The 22,708-nt window shown below is 32.1% G+C and overlaps 1 protein-coding gene across 1 annotated transcript in view; it reads right to left on the bottom strand.

Moving 5' to 3' along the window:
* Positions 1 to 17,553: 17,553 nt before the first annotated feature.
* Csas (CMP-sialic acid synthase) overlaps positions 17,554 to 22,708 on the bottom strand; it is a 121,509-nt gene continuing 116,354 nt past the window's right edge. The window contains exons 4-5 of the mRNA XM_065505917.1: positions 17,913 to 18,083; positions 17,554 to 17,842 (exon numbers count right to left, since the gene is read on the bottom strand). Coding sequence (XP_065361989.1) covers positions 17,740 to 17,842; positions 17,913 to 18,083 — 274 coding nt within the window. The 3' untranslated portion in view covers positions 17,554 to 17,739. The remainder of the gene's footprint in view (positions 17,843 to 17,912; positions 18,084 to 22,708) is intronic.

Below are 22,708 nucleotides of genomic sequence, written 5' to 3'. Positions count from 1 at the left end.
GATATTATCCTTGAAGACCCTTTTGGTCGCTTAGTGGGATGCGAGTGGGATATCTATCAAAATAAATATTTTTTAATTTTTTTTTGTAGTCAAAAGAAAGCTTAGGTCCATTCCTTTAAGATATTTTTAGTCCCTTAGTAGGATGCGAGTGGGATATCTATCAAAATAAATATTTTGTAACGCAAGACATACAATTTTTTAATTTTTTTTTGCAAAATCAAAATTTTTTTCCAATATGGGCCCTTTTTTAATTTTTTTTTTTTGCTCAAAAGAAAGCCTAGGTCCATTCCTTTAAGATATTTTTAGTCCCTTAGTGGGATGCGAGTGGGATATCTATCAAAATAAATATTTTGTAACAATTTTTTAATTTTTTTTTGCAAAATCGAAATTTTTTTCCAATATGGGACTTTTTTTTAAAAATTTTTTTTTGCTCAAAAGAAAGCTTAGGTCTTTTCCTTTAAGACCTATTTTGTCACTTAGGAAGATGTGAGTAGGATATCTATTAAAATAAAAATGTTGTAACTCAAGACATTCAATTATTGACTTTTTTCTGCAAATTCGAATTTTTTTTCAAAATGGGCCCTTTTTTTAAAATTTTTTTTTAGTCAAAAGAAAGCTTAGGTCCATTCCTTTAAGATATTTTAGGTCCCTTAGTGGGATACGAGTGGGATATCTATCAAAATAAATATTTTGTAACTCAAGATATACAATTTTTGATTTTTTGGCAAAATCAAAAACTTTTTTGACTTTTTTTTAAAATGGGCCCTTTTTGTAATTTTTTTTTTTTTGCTATAAAGAAAGCTTAGGCCTATTCCTTTAAGATGGTTTTGATCGCTTAGTGGGATGCGAGTGGGATATATATCAAAATAAATGTTTTGTAACTCAAGACATACAATTTTTGTGTTAAAACATTTATTTTGATAGATATCCCACTCGCATCCCACTAAGGGACTAAAAATATCTTAAAGGAATGAACCTAGGCTTTCTTTTGAGCAAAAAAAAAAATTAAAAAAGGGCCCATATTTGAAAAAAATTTTGATTTTGCAAAAAAAAATTAAAAAATTGTATGTCTTGCGTTACAAAATATTTATTTTGATAGATATCCCACTCGCATCCCACTAAGGGACTAAAAATATCTTAAAGGAATGGACCTAAGCTTTCTTTTGACTACAAAAAAAATTTTAAAAAAAGGGCCCATTTGGAAAAAAAATCGTATTTGCAAAAAAAAAGTCAAAAATTGTAAGTCTTGAGTTAAAAAATATTTATTTTGATAGATATCCCACTCGCATCCCACTAAGCGACCAAAAGGGTCTTCAAGGATAATATCTAAGCTTTTGTTTGACCTAAAAAAAAAGATTAAAAAAGGGTCCATTTTGAAAAAAAAAAAGTCAACAAAGTTTTTGATTTTGCAAAAAAAGTCAAAAATTTTATGTTTTGAGTTACAAAATATTTATTTTGATAGATATCCCACTCGCATCCCACTAAGCGACCAAGTAGGTGTTCAAGGAAAATATCTAAACTTTATTTTAAGAAAAAAAAAAAAAAAGGACGTATTTTAAAAAAAAGTCAAAAAAGTTTTTGATTTCGGAAAAAAAATATTAAAAATTTTTTATTTTTTTTTTTAAATATTTTTTTTCGAAAGATCGAAGAAATAGCTATCTATACTATTTGGGACACATTTTGCTAAGAACAATAGGTAATAAGTTACATGGATAAGAAAAAACCCCTGTTTGACCAAATTGTCAAAATTTTACCCCCTATAACTCAGAGAGTTCTCGACCGATGTTGTTGAAAAATTGTGTCTGAGTTACTATCCAATAGAGCTAACCTTGGTGCAAATTTCATCCCGATCGGAAGACATCGATTTCAAAAGTTGGTTCACTTGACATGAAATGCCCCATATACACATCTGCTCAAAATAATAGATACACCTAATTGGAAAAAATTTAAATGGCGGTAACATTGAAAATTTCCTCGCAAGCGTTAAGAATACATCATATTATTAAAATTTCTATCTGGCAATGTCATGTCAGTCAAAAATCTGGCAACTATTTGCTTTCATGTTGATTTTTAAAAACGAATTTATTTGAATTACAAAAAATTATTTGCTCATAAAAATAGATACACATCAGTAATTTGTAATTTGTTTATATACAATTTTTTTTTTGTGCAATTTTTTGTTCCTATTTACGTGAAACAGTAAGTATAATTTAAATTTTAGCAACAATTTTATAAAAAATAGGACTCTTTTGAAGAAAATGGGACGAAATCATCATTGTACCGAAGATGAGAAAAAAATTGTTCAAACGATGAGAAATCAAGGAAAATCATTACGGGAAATAGCAAAGAGCATAGGAAGATCTGTACATTTTGTCCAAAATGCTTTATCTAAAAAACAAAAAAGAGAAACTCGCGGTAGACCAAAGAAAACCAGTCCAGAAACAGATAGGCGGATCGTCCTTATGGTTAAAAAAGACCCTTTCATATCATCGAAAGCTATTTCTGCGGAGCTATGTAACGAAATCAGTCCACAAACAGTTCGTCGTCGTCTTTTACAAGCTAAATTGCCGGGAAGAATTGCCAGAAAAGTGCCACTAATGCACCAAAAAAATATCAAGACAAGATTAGAATTTGCTAAAGAGCACTTACAATGGTCCGGGTGTGAAGGCGAAAAAAAATGGAGAAATATTTTATGGAGCGACGAAACAAAAATAAAATTTGTTTGGAAACGACTGCCAAAGAAATGTACGCCGACCAAAAGGAAAAGAATTCCACGTTAAATTTACAAAAAAGACGGTAAAACATGGCGGGGGAAACATAATGGTTTGGGGTTGCTTTTCATGGAATGGTGTTGGTCCGATATTCCGAATAGAAGATACCATGAATGCTAGTGGGTATAGAGACATATTGGAAAACGTAATGCTTCCATATGCATCGGAAAATATGCCAGACAACGACCCAAAACATAGTTCAAGATTAGTTAAAAACTAGTTCTTGGAGAATAACGTACCTGTTTTAAGCTGGCCCAGCCAATCCCCTGATTTAAACCCAATAGAAAACTTGTGGAGTGAATTAAAGATAAGGCTTTCGAAGGAAGTTTTCAAAAATAAAGACGATTTATGGGAGAAAACGCAAAAAATATGGTACGAGATTCCATTGGAGAAGTGTCAGAACTTGATATCCAGTATGCCCAGAAGAGTGGAGAAAGTTTTACAAAACAAAGGTGGATATACTGGATACTAGCTTTACTTTAATAATAAACTAATTTTTTTAAGATAAAATTTATTAGCTTTTGTTTAATAAGAATTTTTAAAAATGTATCTATTATTATGAGCACCAAATTTTTCGAAATTTAAGAAATTTAATTTACTTTATAATATTTATTATTAATTATGAAATATTTTGTTTTTGTTTTTTACTCTCCTTTTAACTATAAATAAAAATCGACTGAATTTTTTTTGTAATTTTACAATATACCATTATTTTTTTTCGTTTTTAAAAAATAAATTTTGGTGTATCTATTATTTTGAGCAGATGTGTATAAACCACTGAATTGCGTGAAAATATAAGTACATTTTTGCTTAACACCCTTGCATGGACTTTACTTCAATTTTTTAAAAATAAAATAAAATTTTTCGTAAAACTATAAGTATACATTTTATCTTTAAACATTTCTCTACAAAACTGCATCATTTGATTTTTAAAATTGAGTGTTTGAAAAATTGACTTTTTGACACCAAAATCACTCTGTGTGGCGCATTAGTCAAGCCAACAACCTTTATTTAATTATTTTACTTCGGTGGCGTTTTTTACATTTAAAACATTGTAGTATATCTGTTCCTTCAAAAACTCTACATTTGTCCCATCCGACGTTCAGCTTTTCAGCCGATACTATTTTTGGGTATGTTTCACTATCAATTTTTAATTTTGCGTTAAATATGGTTCTATTATTTCTCTTAATTTCATACACTTTAATTAGTTTAGTCTGATTTTGTTTTTTTAATTTTTCAATCAGATCTCTATCTTCATATTTAAAACTCATATCAGCTAAAAAAATGGACATTTCGATCTCATTTGGGACTTTTATATCATAACTTTCACTCATTTTGGTTTCAATCGCGGTTTTTATTTTTTCTCTTTCATCTACAGTGAATGTCACTTAAAATCGTACACCATCGTAGTCAAATTTTATTTATTAGTTTTAGAAAGTTGATGTTTTGGAAATATTTTAAAATGCTATTTTTATATTGTGTGTGCTATTACCTATCAGAAAATTGGGTATAATTTTAATTGCCCTTATCCACAAATAAAAAAATTGGGTAAGACTGTCAGTGCCCAGAATATCAACGCTTCATTTAAAATCGTAAAGGCACTAAAAAATAGCAAATGATACCCTACAAAGTATTAGGATTATTTAATATTAACATTTTTTTTAATTTTTAAAGTTTTAATTATAATTTAATATAATTGTACGAATTTAAGTGAAATATGAATTTTTTGATGTTCTTTAATTTTCATCAATATTTTTTTAACGAATTGAAGTTTTGTTAACTTTTTTTGTTGAAATACATATTTTTTGTTCCAATTAATAAAATGACTTTTAATTTTTTATATAATCACCTATTATTGCCTGTATAATTTCATAATATTTAAAAAAAAAATATGTTGTACGATTTTGAGTGACACTCACTGTACATATATTTTCACTTTGTATCACTGATGTACCATTTTTTCTATTTTCAATGTTTGTTATTTTAAAATTTACCGGATCTACTTTTATATTTAAATCGTCTTTCGTTTTTTAAATTTTTTGTTTTTCTTTTGGTTTAATTATTAAAAGTACTTGATTTTTAACTTCCGGCAATGCCACGTTGTTTTTCAATGCATCAGAGAATGATAGTTTATTTTGTTTGACATTTGTTTCTTTTATCAACTTTTTTATTTCGTTACACATCCTTACATTTGTTTGTTTTATATTGTTACACATTTCTTGGCTTTATAGTATAGTTATTTAATTTCATGTCACGTATTGTCAATTATTTTAAGTCTTTCTTCATATCGTTTTTCTATTGCCTGCAGTAATTGTTTGATTTCATTTTCATTTTGTCTCAGTGATGTTTCAAATTCCCTTTTATATTCTTTTAAGTTTTTTTTATTTATTCTTACACCATTTTGAATTTCACCCAAAACACGAACAACATTTCTTATATACTGCATGCAATCCTCACAAATAAAACGTACAAAGTTATTGGATTCCAGCCCCCTGATAGAATATTGATCTATACCCGAGCATTTCTAGGTGCAGTTATATATTTATACCCAACACCACAATAGTGGGGAAAAATAAGTTTTATATAAGTCGAACTCGTCTCACCAAATTTTGGGATGATCGGTCCACAATTAGTCATAGCTACCATATAGGCCCACTTCCGAAAATCACTTCAACAAGTTTAAATCTCTTAAAAATATTGGTATTCTAATAACACTCAACACAAATAATGTATATATGTATATACAAAAGTCATGTCACTAAATTTTATAGCGCTCGGTCCATAATTAGTCATAGCTCCCATATATTAAATATATTGTTACGAAATTGTACTTGAATTCAAATATAACGATTTTAACGGCTGATTTAAAAGTAGCATAATGCTTTCAAATAACAGTGCTGTAAAACTGTAACATATCTGTGGGCATTATTAAATAAAAGCTTTCAGTTGATTTGATCGTAAGTTGGCAACGCTGTATTCGATTTCGAATATTCAGTTAAAGAACATTGTAGAAAGTACACCACAGATGGCGTATGTATTAGAAACCTCTAATACAGTTAAAGAGAAATCTAGAGTGCAGATGGCAGTGTTATAAATAGTAGCAGAGGTTGCAGTCGTTAGTGAGTTTATCAGAGATGCTTTTCGAATAAACATCAAATGAGTGTGTTGTGTTTTTCAAGTAAATTCGTGTACATTATAAATTGTGTCTGTATTTCTGAGAATTTATAAACGTGCATAAAAAAACATTGAGTGGCTATTTAATTCTGTTGTTGTTGTACATTTTGAATAAATAAAGAGTTGTTATAATTTTTAAACTACTAAACGGCTTTTATTTGCAATCAAAAGTATCCGGTTTATTTAAAGGAAATAAACCAGCGTTTTGCAAATTAATAAGCATGAAGTTTGAAGAACTAAAAGTTGAACAACTCAAGAAAGAACTGAGTAAGTTGGAGTTACCAACAGCAGGTAATAAGGCGGAATTGCAGAAGAGGCTCATAGATGAATTTAAGCGCCGTGATATTGACATCGGTGCTTACGAATTCGAGTATAAGGAAGAAATGGAAGTTTCTACACGTTCAACAACAAGCAGCTTGGATTTAAGCACAATGTTCGCTGCTATGATGGAAAAAATGGAAACAGCCAACGAGAAACTTCTGTCTGAAGTTAAAGAAGTTCAAGAAACTTCTAAAGTAAACAATGAGAAACTTCTTGCCGACAATCAGAAACTTCGTGCTGAGGTTAAAGCTGAAGTCAAAGAAACTATCAAACACTTAGCTGAAATGGAAGCGAAACTTCAAGAATCCTCTAGAGCTACAGATGAAAAAAATTCAGGAAATGTCTGAGGTTATTAACAGCAGAGTGAATGTCGTTGACAAAAAGGTGTCCGAATTAGAGAGCGGCCTAGAACAACAATCCCAAGATGTTGATAATAAATTTCTCGATCTGGAAATGAAAATTAATAATCTTCAATGCCAAGACGGACCGGTGCGAATTATTTCAGAAACATCGAGTAGAATAAAGGCTCCTAGTTTTGATGGCAGCACACCATTTAATGTTTTCAAGTTCCAGTTTGATACAGTTGCCAAGATAAATGTATGGAGTAATGAAGAAAGAGCTATAGAATTGATTTTGGCTTTGAAAGGGAACGCAGCAATAGTTCTTGAAAGCGTACCAGTAACAGAAATAGCTATGATGACATAATGGATGCTCTACAACGTAAGTATGGTGGAGAACACATGAAAGAAATATACCGAATGGAATTGCGTGGTAGAGTACAAAAACCTAATGAAACGCTACAAGACTTTGCGGCTGAAATTGAATGTTTGATGCAGCTTACATATCCAGACGAAAACCACCCGTTATTGGATCATTTCAAGATTGAGGCATTTGTGAATGGGCTTCGTGACCCTGATGTAAAATATGCGATTTATGCCACACGGAAGTCAACATTTGCGGAAACCGTTTCATTCGCGTTGGCACAAGAAACAGCAAAATTAATGTCTATGCCGCAAATATGCAAGGTACGGAATATCGAGGTTATAGCTGAAAATGAGAGAAATATAGTCAGTGAAATAAAAGAGGCAGTTTTAGAGGCTTTAAATGAGAAGCAAGGTAAAGCTAAAATCAAATGCTATAACTGCGGAAAAACTGGTCATATTCAGCGAAACTGCAAAGCATCGAGAAAACGAGCCAGATCTGTTTCGCCAAGAAACGAGCAGCATGCGAATCGTAGTTCATCACAAGAGTCACCTTTAAACTAAAACGAGCTAGCGCTATGGGGCAAGAACTAGCTCCCACATCTGAGGGCCCCACAATCTCCATATCCGTAAGTCAGGAGAAAAATAGCAACCTTACTGCTTGTGGGTACATAAACGGTCAGAAACACGTTTTTACTATAGACACTGGGGCATCACAGTCTATCGTCAAGCCCGATTTAGTCAAAAACACAATTGAACCCTTACGTGGGGTAAGTCTGCGCACAGCTACTGGGGAGCCAGCCACTGTCTATGGTAAAGTAAATGTGAAAGTAACCATTGCCAATGTTAGCGTCAATCATGTATTTATTGTTGCCGATATTGTGGACGAAGTAATCATTGGTGCTGATTTCATGATTAGTCATGGCATTACTTTGGATATGGGACAAAAGGTTATGATTTGGCGAAATGTGGAAATACCCCTTGACGTCGGATATGAAAATAGGACTCAAGTAAGAAAGCTAGTTACCGTCGAGCATCTGAGACTACCACCACAGTCAGAAACTTTAGTATGGGCCCGTATGGAGGGATATTGTGAGGACAACAGTTTGTGGGTGGTAGAACCAGCTGAAATAAAAAGTGATCTTATAACAGCAAAAGCCCTCGTTAAACCCTGCAACAACAAAATAGTTCCTGTAAGAGTGCTTAACCTGTCCAGCTCTGAAAAAGTCGTTAAGCCAAATTCCGAAATAGGTCGATGCACTTCAGCAGAGGAACATGCCAATAAATCCACCAAGGAACACGAGCTACTAGCGGAATATGTGGGGAAATGGGTAGGAGGATTAGCGCCGCCCGATAGAAATAAGGCCAAACAGCTTCTGAAGAAACATACCTCGATCTTCGCAATTGTAAAGCATCAAATAATACTGGCGAAGCGAGGCCCATAAAGCAGGCGCCCAGAAGTATTCCTCTGGCAAAACGAAGTGAGGTGAAGGATTTGGTTAACGAAATGGAGCGGTATGGAGTAATCGAACCATCTTCAAGTCCTTGCAGCTCGCTTGTTGTGTTAGTTAAAAAGAAAGACGGCAGCATTAGGTTTTGCGTCGATTATAGAAAGCTGAACGACGTTACCAAAAATTGAATTGACGACACTCTGGACACATTAGCTGGAACAAAATGGTTCTCCACATTGGACTTGCAAAGTGGTTATTGGCAGGCAGAGATTGCAGAAAAAGACAAAGAGAAAACTGCGTTTAGTGCCAGTGATGGATTATGGCAGTTTAATGTGATGCCCTTTGGACTCTGCAATGCTCCAGTCACATTCGAGCGTTTAGTGGAACATGTGTTGAAAGGACTTCACTGGAAGACATGCTTGGTGTACCTCGATGACATAATTGTCATGGGGAAGTCTTTCGATGAACACTTGAAAAACCTTGAAGAAGTCCTTAAACGAATAGCAGCGGCTGGACTAAAACTTAGCGTAAAGAAATGTGCATTGTTCCAAAAAGAAGTTAAGTATTTAGGGCATCGCGTAGCAGCAGACGGCATATCAACAGATGAGGATAAAATACGAGCTGTAAAGGACAGGCCTCGTCCGAGAAATCTTCACGAATTGCGTAGTTTTCAAGGCCTTTGCACGTACTACCGACGATTTGTACCGAATTTTGCCAGTGTTGCCGCAAGCCTACACGAGCTAACGCAAAAGTCGCGAGCGTTCCTGTGGAGTGAATCTCAAGAACAGGCATTCCTTCAGTTAAAGGAATTGTTGTGTACAGCGCCAATTTTGGCATATCCCATCCCAGGGGCGAAGTTTGTGCTAGACAGCGATGCGAGTGGATAAGGAATAGGCGGTGTGCTTTCGCAGGTGATCAACGGGACGGAAAAGGTCATAGCCTACTACTGCCGAATACTTTCCAAGCCTGAGAGAAATTACTGCGTAACGCGACGTGAACTCTTGGCAGTATTAGAGTGTGTGAAGCATTTCCACAAGTATTTGTATGGTCAGCACTTCCAACTGAGAACCGATCATTCTGCCCTCAGGTGGTTGTTGCAATTTAAACAACCTGAAGGGCAACTGGCTCGTTGGATTGAGCGGCTTCAGAGCTATGACTTTAGCATCGAGCACCGGAAGGCTTTGAAACACGGCAATGCGGACGCGCTCTCAAGACGGCCTTGCAACGTGGAATGCAAGCATTGCGCAAAAGCCGAGAGAAAGGAATGTGTCATTGACGTTCGACTAATGCATATAGAGTCCAGTGCAGATTGTTCTGTATCGCAGAGAAATGACCCCATACTGTCTAAAATAATATCGGCAAAAGAAGAAGGCAGAAGGCCAGCCCGCAATGATATATCGGCCGAAAGTCCACTGATGAAATCATATTGGGCCCTATGGAATAGTCTACAATTGTTAAATGGCTGCTTATACCGCATATGGGAAAGTGCTGACGGTAAAACAGTGACAAATCTAATTGTTGTACCATCCTCTAAAATAAACGAAGTAATGAAAGAGTTTCATGACGGTACCAGTGGTGGTCATCTTGGTGTGACAAAAACCTTAGAGAAGCTAAAACAACGTTTTTATTGGGTGGGTTGTCAGCAAGCCAATTGTCCACAATGCATAGCAGCGAAGGGCCCAGTAAGAAGACGTCGTGGACAACTTCAGCAGTATAACAGGCCCTTTCCCTGTGAGTGATGCTGGAAACCGTTACGTTCTAGTGGTTATGGATTATTTCAGCAAATGGCCAGAGGTATATGCAATACCCAATCAGGAAGCTAAAACGGTTATAAGCGTATTTGTGAACAACTGGGTGTGTCGCTATGGTGTTCCACTGGAGTTGCACTCGGATCAGGGTAGAAATTTTGAATCCGCCGTATTCAAGGAAATGTGCAATTTATACGGAATAAGAAAAACTAGAACAACGCCACTGCATCCTCAATCTGATGGCATGGTCGAAAGATTCAATCGCACCCTGGAGGAATATTTAAGAAAAGTGGTCAGTGCACACCAGAAGGACTGGGATGAACACATACCAAAATTTCTATTGGCATACAGGTCAGCTGTTCATGACTCGACCTCTCGAACACCTGCAAAAATTGTCTTCGGGGCAGAACTCAAGTTGCCTGGCGATTTAGAATTCGGTATTAAGCCCTCATCAAATAATGAAAACACTTCCCAAGAGCAAGATGACCTTAACGAACTTCACGAATTCGTACGCAGACGAATAAAAATGACCAGCGACAAAATGAAAGCCAGATACGATCGAGCAGCGAATTCTGAGGGATTTAATGAAGGCCAACTTGTACTGCTGTATAACCCACAACGCAAGAAAGGACTGTCTCCCAAACTACAAACCCATTGGGATGGACCATACAAGGTGATTAAGAAATTAAACGATGTGGTGTACAGAATACAGAAAGAAAAGAGCCCGAGATCTAAAATGAAGGTCGTACATCTAGAACGACTAGCTGCCTATGGGAGAAGTGAATCTATGCCTATTCGGGACGAACAGGCTTAAGCGGGGGGCAGTGTTACGAAATTGTACTTGAATTCAAATATAACGATTTTAACGGCTGATTTAAAATTAGCAGAATGCTTTCAAATAACAGTGCTGTAAAACTGTAACATATCTGTGGGCATTATTAAATAAAAGCTTTCAGTTGATTTGATCGTAAGTTGGCAACGCTGTATTCGATTTCGAATATTCAGTTAAAGAACATTGTAGAAAGTACACCACAGATGGCGTATGTATTAGAAACCTCTAGACAGTTAAAGAGAAATCTAGAATGCAGATGGTAGTGTTATAAATAGTAGCAGAGGTTGCAGTCGTTAGCAGTTTATCAGAGACGCTTTTCGAATAAACATCAACTAAGTGCCTTAAAGTGTGTTGTGTTTTTCAAGTAAATTCGTGTACATTATAAATTGTGTCTGTATTTCTGAGAATTTATAAACGTGTATAAAAAACATTGAGTGGCTATTTAATTCTGTGGTTGTTGTACATTTTGAATAAATAAAGAGTTGTTACAATTTTTAAACTACTAAACGGCTTTTATTTGCAATCAAAAGTATCCGGTTTATTTAAAGGAAATAAACCAGCGTTTTAAAAAGGTTAAAACGTAACAATATGAAACGTATTTGTGTTGAATTTTGTCGGGATAGCAACGCTTTTAGGAGTTTTACGCTCTTTAAAGTTATTGTAGAAGTGGACCCTATATGGGAGCTATGGTCAATTATGAAACGATCCACACACATTGATTGTAGTGTTATTAAATAATATTCTTCCTTTGGGTAATGTTATTGCAGCAATTATATAATTTTAATTTAACTATTAATTTTGAAACGAATCCAAATAACATTTCTCAAATATTTAAAATTTGGTAGGTTTTGGTAGTTTTTAATCAGAAATTTGGTAGGAAAAATATTTTATGAGTGGCAAAGCTGCTCATGAGCAAAAACAATACAAAACAAAATGGGACAATCATTCTCATTGTTTATGTTTGGTTTTTGTTTTACTCACTGCAAAAAACAAAACGATAGCAAACATTTCGATTTGTTTATTTCCGTACTCTGATTGGGACATGTATTCAATACATAGGAATTCCATGTGTAAGTCAAAATTCACGTTATACATAAGATTCATAATTTCCACGTTCACACGTACATATGTAATTGCATGTGACAAAACCTCTATTAGTTTATATGTTTGTTGTTTTTAACAATATATTTATTTAAAACATTTTTAAATCACAATAAATATATTTAATGCAATGAAACTTATTTTGTTATGATTTTTCTTTAATCTTTTTTGTTTTGTGTTTTTTATTTTGCACTCACACAGTGTTGTATTTAAAAACAAAACATGCACTAATTGCCAAAAAATGTCACAAGCAAAGTTTAAAATTACTACTATATTAGTCAAAAAATTGGAAAAAATGCATAATTTTACATGAAAACTGCAACAAATATTTAACAATATATGTAATTGGTCAATTCACAAGGTCTATTATCAGTCATAATGTCTTAAAATATCTCGACTCGGCAGCTCGGCTTAACCGACACTTAGGCATTCGGCGAAGGTCTCTACTGGTTGGTTACGATAACACAATAAACATAGCATACAGAGTACTATTATTTTAGGACATTTTTTACTTGAAAAACAATAAAAACCATTGTGAAATATTAGGACATTATGACAATATGACATGATAAGAGACCTTGTGACTTAACGAAATATTTCATTGTATACATACTAAAAATATATATACTATTTACGAATTACATATATGCACAAGCTTCATGGTAGAAATATTTGTCGCAGTTTTTCCAAAATCGGTCCAAAAATATATAACATTTCGGTATTTTTCCATGAGAAATTCCAAATATTGCAACATGAGAAATTCCAAATATTGCAACATTTGACCTTTGACCTTCTCTATTTAAGGGTTATCGTTTTCCGATTTTAGTAAAGCTTTCAGACTATATTTAAAATTACATGGACTATAATATTCTGAATAGGTTTTACTTAAAAATCATTAAAGTAGGGAAATTCGGCACATTCGCCAAAATATGGCCAAAAAATTAGTTTTTCTCGAAAATTGCAAAATTTAAATAGCAGGTACGGAAAAACTATAGGATGTATTTTCATACATTTTTCACATTTTTATTCCCTATTATGTTGTAAATAAATCCCCATGTGATGATCTGAAATTCTGAAATTTGTTTAACAAAATTTTTAAAAATTTGAAATTGGAGTTTTCAAACTGCCGTTAAAAAAAATAATTTTTTTTGGTCATACCTGCGAATAGGTTAACGGTATCCTACGAAGACAAAAACTCATATACAAGTAAATATGGATATATTTTAAGTAAAATTAAGCTTTTATTTTAATATTTCTCAAAATATTTTAATTTGTTCCTACATTTCATGTTCTAGTGGCCTGAGATACGTTAATGGACTGGCGATTTTTTAATAACTTTAACAATTTTTAACTAATTTTTGTGTTTTATATCTTATTAGAACGACAATTACGTAAACATTTCGATTCTTTTAAATTAAATTGCAAAAGTAGTTAGTTAGTGGCAACATTTTTACAAAAAATGAAAAAATTGCATTTTTTCCCCTTGTAAATGCACCTCAAAACTAAATCGCAAGTCGGCACGGTTTGCAATCATGATAGAAAGACAAAATTTCATATTTAACTATAGTTTTATATATCGCACTCGTTCAACAATACTGTATTAACTCAAAATTTTAAAATGTTCAGTAGAGGGCAAAAACTGTTTGTGATTACATTTTAAGACAATTTGAAAATCCGAAAACATCATATTAATAGTGCATTTACACCTAAGCGAAATCTAATACATATGAGATTTCGAGCAAAATCTAGTTATTTTGACGAGATTTCCCATACAAAATGAAATCTACTTCGTGACTAGATTTTGGGGAAATCTACTCAGTACCAAGTGATGCAACCGTGAATTTCTTAATAATGTACTAAAAAATACAGCACTGCACAAGTAAAATTTGACAGATGCAAATAAAAAAATAATATAAAAAGTGCGGAAAAATTTTAGCGTTTGAAAAATATGTTCAATGGATGCAAATATGAATAAAAGTTATGTGATACATAGGAAAATACAAATTATAATACTAAAAATTATAATAAAAAAAAAATCTGCAGGTTTTTTTAGTCAGCTGTTTTTAATATTAAATGAAATCTTGCTAAATGTCAGAAAACAGCGGTGTAAACTATATAGATTTTGACAAAGATTTCAATTGAAATCCACTAGATTTCGCTTCGGTGTAAATGCACTATAATCAAATTCCGTTTGATAATATATTTACATTGTTTTTCTTTAAAATTTTTGCAATTAGTGCAAAATACATACATTTTTTGAGTTAATACCATTTTTCTGAAACTTCTCGATATTTTTTTGTATTATTTTATCAACAAAACAGTATCAACTCAAAATACAACCAAATTTAAATAAAAAAATTTGATTATTTTTAACTTGAATAAAGGCTCAATTCAAAATAATACATTTTTTTATGAAAATATACGATGTATTTCTATTTAAATTTGTGTATTAACTCAAAATAATACCTTTTTGTTGATACAAGGTAGTCACTAATTATCACGAAAATGGTCTCATATGTGGTTTTCGAGATGAAAGAGTAATCGGAATACGTTGAAATTTTTACAGTAGATAGATATTGATATTGAAAGTGAATTTTATGAAAGTTAATACAGTATTGTTGAATGAGTGCGATATATAAAAAAAAATAGATGGTATGCGTTCCAAAATTCCAAATTTGGGACACTCTAGTGTTCATATTTGTTTATAACTCTCATATAAGGATCACTTCCGAAAAACACATTAACCTGCATAAATATACATACACTCAGGTCTCGTTTTATGCGGATTCAAATTTATGCGATTTTTAAATTTAAGATTTTTTTTCGAATTTTAACAGATTTTTAAATTTTGGATGTTTTTTTTAAATGAAAATGATATTTTACCATATGATGACAATATGATTATATCATCTAGTGATGAAAGTGACGTTGAACCAATTCCAAAACGATGCAGACAATTAGTCAGTGATTCAGATTAATCATACATATTTACAGAATTTCCTTAAAAAATGTTTTAGCTTATTTCTGTAATTATAAATATTTTTGTTTATTTTTTTAACGTATTTTGTTTTTATTGTTTAAGTAAATTAAATAAATATATTTTTGTTGATTTTTTTTATGCGATTTTATTCTGATTTTTTAATTAAAATCTGAATTTATGCGGTTTTTCAGAATTTTGGAACGAATAATTAGTTTTTGTATGAAGCTAGAGTATCGTTTTATGCGAATTCAATTTATGCGATTTTTTTGGAACGCATCTATCGCATAAAACGAGACCTGAGTGTATATATATTTTTTTTAAGCAAACACAAACTGCGAAGCGTTTTGCTTGTCTGCAGTTACACCCAGATTCTCTGGCGGGAATCGAACCCGCAACCCTCAGATTAATAGTTCAGCATACTATCGACTGGTCTAATTGGGGCACCCAAATAAAAATATATATACAAAATTTCAATATCATATTTTACACAGATCCGTAATTCATATTTAAAAATCATACTACAGGATTTTGTGAATATTGGTCCATATTTGACCATAGCTCCCATATAAGGTCCACTTCCGAAAATCAATTAAGTACTCATAAATCTATTATAAATATCTTTATAATGCTAAAATTCGACACAAATAATACTCATATACATATACCGAATTTTATGTAGATTGGCCTTTAATTGTTCATAGCTCCCATATAAGGACCACTTCCGAAAAACACATTAACCTGCATAAATATCTAAAACATATCAGATCAGTAATTTGTATATAGTAATCAATCATACTACTGGAATATTTTATGGTGATTGGCCCATAATTGGTCATAGCCTCCATATAAGCACAACTTCCGGAAAACACATTAACCTACACAAATATCCAAAAAAAAATGTGTACTGAACCAAAATTGTACACTGATAAGTAATTTGTATCCAAGAATCATACTACAAGATTTTTTAAATATCTATCCATAATTCGCTATAGTTCTCATATAAGATCCACTCTTGTTAATAGATTTTAAATTAAATTCCACTGAAATAGCCCTCAAATACTTAAAATTACGTTACAATATTATGGCTATAGGCCCATAATAGGTCAGCTCCCCTATATTAAACCAAAATAATACACAGATCAGTGATTTGAATCCAAAAATCATACTACTGAATTTTGTGAATATCGGTACATAATAAGTTCCACTTTCGATAATAACTATAATACCCATACAACTCTTGTAGAAATGAAATTCAATTAAAAAATTATCACGTTAAAATATTATATGACAATCGAATCATAATAATGTTGATTCAATCGGGTAATGTTAACCAATTATTAGGTGTATAAATTGTTAAATGTCATACGTTATAATAGGAATAAATGTCAAACTCTGTTGAAAATGGTAAGAATCAGTAGTTAAGTATCTTCTGCGTAAACTAGACTTTCTAACAATTGTTATATTAGTTCATATAAGTATTTATTTACTAGTATTACAATAACATTGTCTTAATCCTCATAATAGGAGCGAACTTCTAATAACAAACATTGAATGTGGATATTAAGGTGTTTATGCCAATGTAACTTTTACAATTCTCCAGTGTTTAAAAAGCTACGATAACTAACAAATTTTTAACTGTTGCTACAACTACTGCTTCAAAAAAGTGTATGTAGCGGTAGCATTTGTCTTTTTTCGTTTTCTTGTTTTTTTAAAACAACTGCTACCTTCAAAATATAAAACTCTTAACAGAGCAGTAGCAATAAAACATGAATTGTAAATGGAGTAGTAGCATAAAAATACAAATCATTGCTACTGCTCTATATCGAGTTTTAATTTTTAAGGTAGCAGTAAAGTAGCAGTTGATGCAGCAGTTAAGGTAGCAATAAAAGTAGTCAAAAAAGAAAATCTTCAGTCATAACACCAAAATTGACAAAATTAAACACTGTGTGTTGTTTTTGTTTTGAGAGAGTTTGAAAGAATTATTCGATTTTATTCGTCTCAGATGTTCGTGTTGCTAACAGAAAGATCGTGTTTTCTGTGTGTATAACAAAAAAGCCGAACTTTTGTTTACAACACGACCAACTTACACAAATATACATTCACAACAACAACACATAATAAACTTTTTCTTTTTTAAGGTAGCAATAGAAAATAAATTACTCTGATACTGATTAGTACTACTACAACTACTGCTACCAAAATGTGAAGGTAGCAGTAGTAGTAGTAATTATTGACTCCGAGTTTTTATTAATTTTTTAACTAGACTACTTGTGTTTTTTCGTTGCTACTGCTACTTGTAGTCTAGTTTTTTAAACACTGCAATTCTCATCAAATTTATATTTAAGATTCGGCACTGTCGAATATATGTAGTAGGTACTCTTACTTGTATAATTATATTTTCGGCTGCTTTGGGCTCCATATTTATACATACGAAAGTAAAAATACCTATATTTACAGTAAAGATACAGAAGCACTTGTGTGAGAAAAATATCTTTTTGTTTCATTTTACAGAAATTTTTTAAACAAACGATAACTTATATACATATGTACATATGTATGTAGTAATAACGTAAATTTTAATGCAAATATATATATATATGTATGTGTCTATGTCATCACAGCTGAATTACAAAGAACTCAAATTTAACAATATTATGTAGTTAATTTAGTAAGTCCATTTCAAGCATACATTGCGCCATTTTAAAATCATTCAAATTATCAATCTCAATTGCATCTTGAGCATCGACTTCTATAATCGCACATCTAAAAAGGTTTGTGTGTACATAAAAAATATATTTAGTAAATTGTAAAAACTGTTTTTGTGTCACCTTACCTATTGTTTTGTAAACTATTTTTGCTTACTAATTGCTTAGTTGAAAAATAAAACATTCCCGTTTCATAAAATTCTCCTTCCCAGTCCTGGCGCCTTGGCCTTTGAGTGGGATTGAAATTTAAAGGCAAAATTAAATTATGTCCTAGCTGCTTCCATCTTAACTTATGTGACCTGCCAAAATAAAAAACAGAAATATTTATTTTAAAAAATATTTTGACTTATCGTCAAGATTAGCTACTGTTACCGAATTAAGCCAAAATATCGTTATCGCTAAGTCGCCGTTACCGAAAGAATCCAAATTATCGTCGCCGTTTCCTTTTTACCGTTTTGAATCGCATAATGGGACAGAATCAAAATTTTTCGGCTGGTCCGATCGGGATAAAATTTAACATGTGCGTAGTATTCGAGTTTAATAGTGGAGTGTCCCTTAGAATAGAATTTTTTGAAATGTTGAAACGGTACCCACTTTCGTAATGACCTAAAATACTACACAAAATTTTTTTAGCTTGTTCTATGAAGGGCAACCCGTGCCGACTTTCGATTTAGTTTTGAGGTGCATTTGCGGGAAAAAAATGCATTTTTTCAGTTTTTTTTTTTTAATTTTTGCCATTAAATAATTACTTTTTTATATTAAATTATAAAAGAATCGAAATGTGTACGTAATTGTCGATCTAGTAAGATATAAATGACAAAAATTGGTTAAAAAATTTTAAAGTTATTAAAAAATCGCCAGGCCATTAACGTGTCTCAGGCCACTAGAACAAGAAATGTAGGAACAAAATTAACATTTTTTGAGAAATATTAAAACAAAAGTTTATTCTTACTTAAAATATATCCATATTTACTTGTATATGAGTTTTTATCTTCATAGAATAAAGTTAACCTATTCACAGGTATAACAAAAAAATATATTTTTTAACGGCAGTTTCAAAACTCCAACTTCAAATTTTTAAAAATTTTGTTAAACAAATTTCTGAATTTTTTGATCATCACATGGGTATTTATTTGCAACATAATAGGAAATAAAAATGTGAAAAAAGTATGTCAATACCTCCTATAGTTTTTTCGTGCCTGGGATATTAATTTTGCGATTTTCGAGAAAAACTAATTTGTTGGCCATATTTTGGCTAATGAGCCCAATTTCCTTACTGTTATTAATTTTAAGTGAAATCTGTTCAGAATGTTATAGTCCAGGTAATTTTAAATATAGTATGAAAGTTTTCCTAAAATCGGAAAACGTTAACCCTTAAATCGTGAAGGTCAAAGGTCAAATTTTTCAATATTTGGAATTTCTACTGGAAAGATAGCCGATTTTGATGAAACTTAAGAAAAATATAAAATGAAGTCTAGTATTTACAATAACAGTACAAAAATGGAAATTAACCCTTAAGAGCACTTGGGATCCAAATGACCCTGAAATTTTAAAATCACGAAAAATACAGTCATCTTGACCCCAAGTGCTCTTAAGGGTTAATTTCCTTTTTTGTGCTGTTATTGTAAATACTAGACATCATTTTATATTTTTCTTAAGTTTCATCAAATTCCAGGATAATCTTTTATCTAGAATGATGCCAAGGCACTTTGCATTATCCCTGATCTCAAGACTGATTCCATTCAGCCTAGGTTGTCTAAAGTCATTGATCTTATACCTCCTAGTAAAGAGAACCATTTCCGTTTTTTGGGGATTCACACTAAGTCCACTCGATGTACTCCACTCACTCAGTGTACTCAGTTCCACGGTTGGCCACTTTTGAAACATTTATGCCACCAAGGGTAGCGCATATGACTCTATAGCCGAGTATCTCTCCGACTAACCGGCGTACACATAGATCAATCCCAAGTTCTTCCATCGAAGATAGGATGGCGTCAGGCCTGACATTGTTAAAAGCTCCTTCAAGTGGGTACCGTTTCAACATTTCAATTTAATTCTAAGGGACACTCTAATGTTCACATTTGCAGAGTTAATCATCTCAAACTTGATTAAGCTCTAATCACATCAAAATCGAGATGCTTATACATACATCTAAATGATTTTTTAATCTCTTCAAATTGACATTATTAAATTTTAATGATTTCATTAATCACGTAGAATCACCTGAACATATCTCAAATTGATGATGATGTGGCACCGGCCACAATAAACAAACAAACCTTTCAGATGTACTACCGATAAATAAATTTTTCATAAATTTATTTTTTTTTATTTATACGTTTATTATAATATTATTCCTGCCTTTAATTTCTAGGCCTTACAATATGTAATTAAATATTAAAACTAAACAATTATTGTTCTCTCAATGGAGAATCATATTTGGAAAATTAGATGAGTGGCAAATCAGCTCTACGCAGCCTTGAGCTGTCTTGAGTTACTGTAAGTAGCCTTGCGAGCGGGTTCGGATGATGATGCAATTTTGATAAATAAGCTTCACGAGTTTTTCTGAATTCATCCTTGACCAAGGGTACATCTAAGTCTATGTGGATGTTCTCGTTTCTTATGTACCATGGAGCTCCCGTCATGGTTCTAAGAATTTTGGATTGTGCCCTCTGTATAAGATCTATACTGGTATTGCTTGCTGTTCCCCATAATTAGATTCCGTATGTCCAAATTGGTTTTAAGACTGTCTTATACAGGATGACTTTGCAGTTAAGGCTTAATTTCGATTGGTGGTGGATTAGCCAGTGCAAATTAGAAGTTTTTAGTTTCATGTGGAGCCGCTTGGCTTCTATGTGCCGACGCCAAGTAAGACGTCTATCTAAATGAATGCCAAGGTATGTAACGTGGTCAGACTGTGGGATGTTCACACTGCACATAAGTCTGGCGAACCACATTTTTTGGCCAAAACTCAAAACTCTTTTTCCTATATTTGTTGCTAGGATGTAGTAGCAAACACTTCAGATAAACAAAAAAAATATTTTGTTTTTACAAACTTCAATTAACCGTTATTCTATGAAGGGAGAAAGTTCAATGTTTTAAGTGCAGTGGTAAACTGAAACACGTGGTGTAATTTTTTGTTTTCTTTGAGTCACATATTACACGAAAATAAATAAACTTTTTAAGTCAGTTAGTTATGGATATTAATGACGATGGAAAGTAGTTAAATTTTTAATAGTGAAATATTCAATAAAAATTATGGTAATAAGAAATTACATAAAAAACTTTCATAACCTAAAAATCAGTGATTTTAACTTTTTATAAAAAAAAATAGTATATAACTTATATAATTTCAACAGATTTCAACCAACCAAAAACGCACAAAATTACAGTGATATTTTGTGCTTACGAATCATCAATAACTTTCTGCTAGTTTTTGCTTATTTTGAAGAAATCAATTTTTGTTTCAGGATACTTTTACTTCAAAAATTGTGATTTACTCATAATTATATAATGTATATAACATACATAATTTCAACCGATTTCAACGAACCAAAAACGCACAAAATTACAGTGATATTTTGTGCTTAGGAATCATCCATAACTTTCTGCTAGTTTTTGCTTATTTTTAAGAAATCAATTTTTGTTTCAGGATACTTTTACTTCAAAAATTGTGATTTACTCAGAATTTGGCAGGTGGAAGTAAAAAACAAAAAAAAAATTAAATTATTAAAAACTTAAAAAAATTTATGTTTTTTGTTATTAATTGTATCATTTGTATGAATTTATGTATATAAGTGAATATTTTAGTTTTGGCCAAAAAACGTGGGTCGCCAGACCTATGTGCACTGTTTAGTGTCACTGGTGGACAATTTCCTCTCCTAAGTGAAAACGTTACGTGCTTGCTTTTAATTTCGTTCACTTGTATTCCCCAATTTTTTAACCACGTCTACACGTGCCTGAGATAATTATCAAGGTTTCTAGATGCTACATTAAGTTCACATGAGAACTAAGAATTGCAGTGTCATCTGCAAAGGTGGAAATGGTTAATTCTTCGGACTCTGGCAAGTCTGAGATTATAACAAGTACAGGGTTGGTCCTAGAACACTTCCCTGAGGTACACCAGCATTGATCGCATAGTCGCTTGTCACATAATCGTCGCTTGTCACAAAGACTGTAGTATTTTGTGAGTACTAGAAGGCAGCTGGCATTTAATCTTGTGTATTAGGCCTTTATGCCATTTATGATGGGCAACATCAAGAAATATTGCCGAACAGTACTTTTTCAGTTCGAAAGATTTTCGTATCTCTTATATATGTGAAACCGAAATAAAAAAACGAACATGAGTTATTTTACAAGTGTTGCCAGTGAAGGATATTTTCATAAGAAATTTAGTTCAGTGTACACACATCGTAACACTAGAATATGAAGCAAATCTATTGTTGTGAGAGTTTGGTACCAATGCTTTAAAGAAATATAAATTTGTTAATTGTTTTTTTATTTGTCAACTTAATCTCTTCATTGCACTATAGGTTAAACGGCTACCAAAACTGTGCTAAAGTCCAATTTTTCAAATGCAAATATTGCACTATTTTTAATGCCATTTTGTAACCAATACTCCAAATTAACTAAGTCTGCTTTTTGTTTTTGGTAAATATTAAATTCCATTTGACAACACGCAGTCAAAGACATTGCATCGTAATTACTTAACAAATTTTGTTGAAAAGCCTGTATTGCTTTCAAATTTTCAATTGTATGTTTAAATAATTTCGCGAGTTATAAAGTGAAAATGGAGAACAATAAACTAAGTAAGTAAGTAATGTTTTTTGTTAAAAAATGTGATAAAATTGTTTAACTTGCTTGAAATAAATCCAATTTTTTAACAGAACCTTAAAAGTGCTGCGATTGTTTTCAAAATGTAACT

The sequence above is a fragment of the Calliphora vicina genome, chromosome 3 (assembly GCF_958450345.1).
Source record: "Calliphora vicina chromosome 3, idCalVici1.1, whole genome shotgun sequence".
Taxonomy (NCBI): domain Eukaryota; kingdom Metazoa; phylum Arthropoda; class Insecta; order Diptera; family Calliphoridae; genus Calliphora; species Calliphora vicina.
Note: the sequence above shows the minus strand (reverse complement) of the source record. Positions and strands in the feature narration are given on the sequence as shown.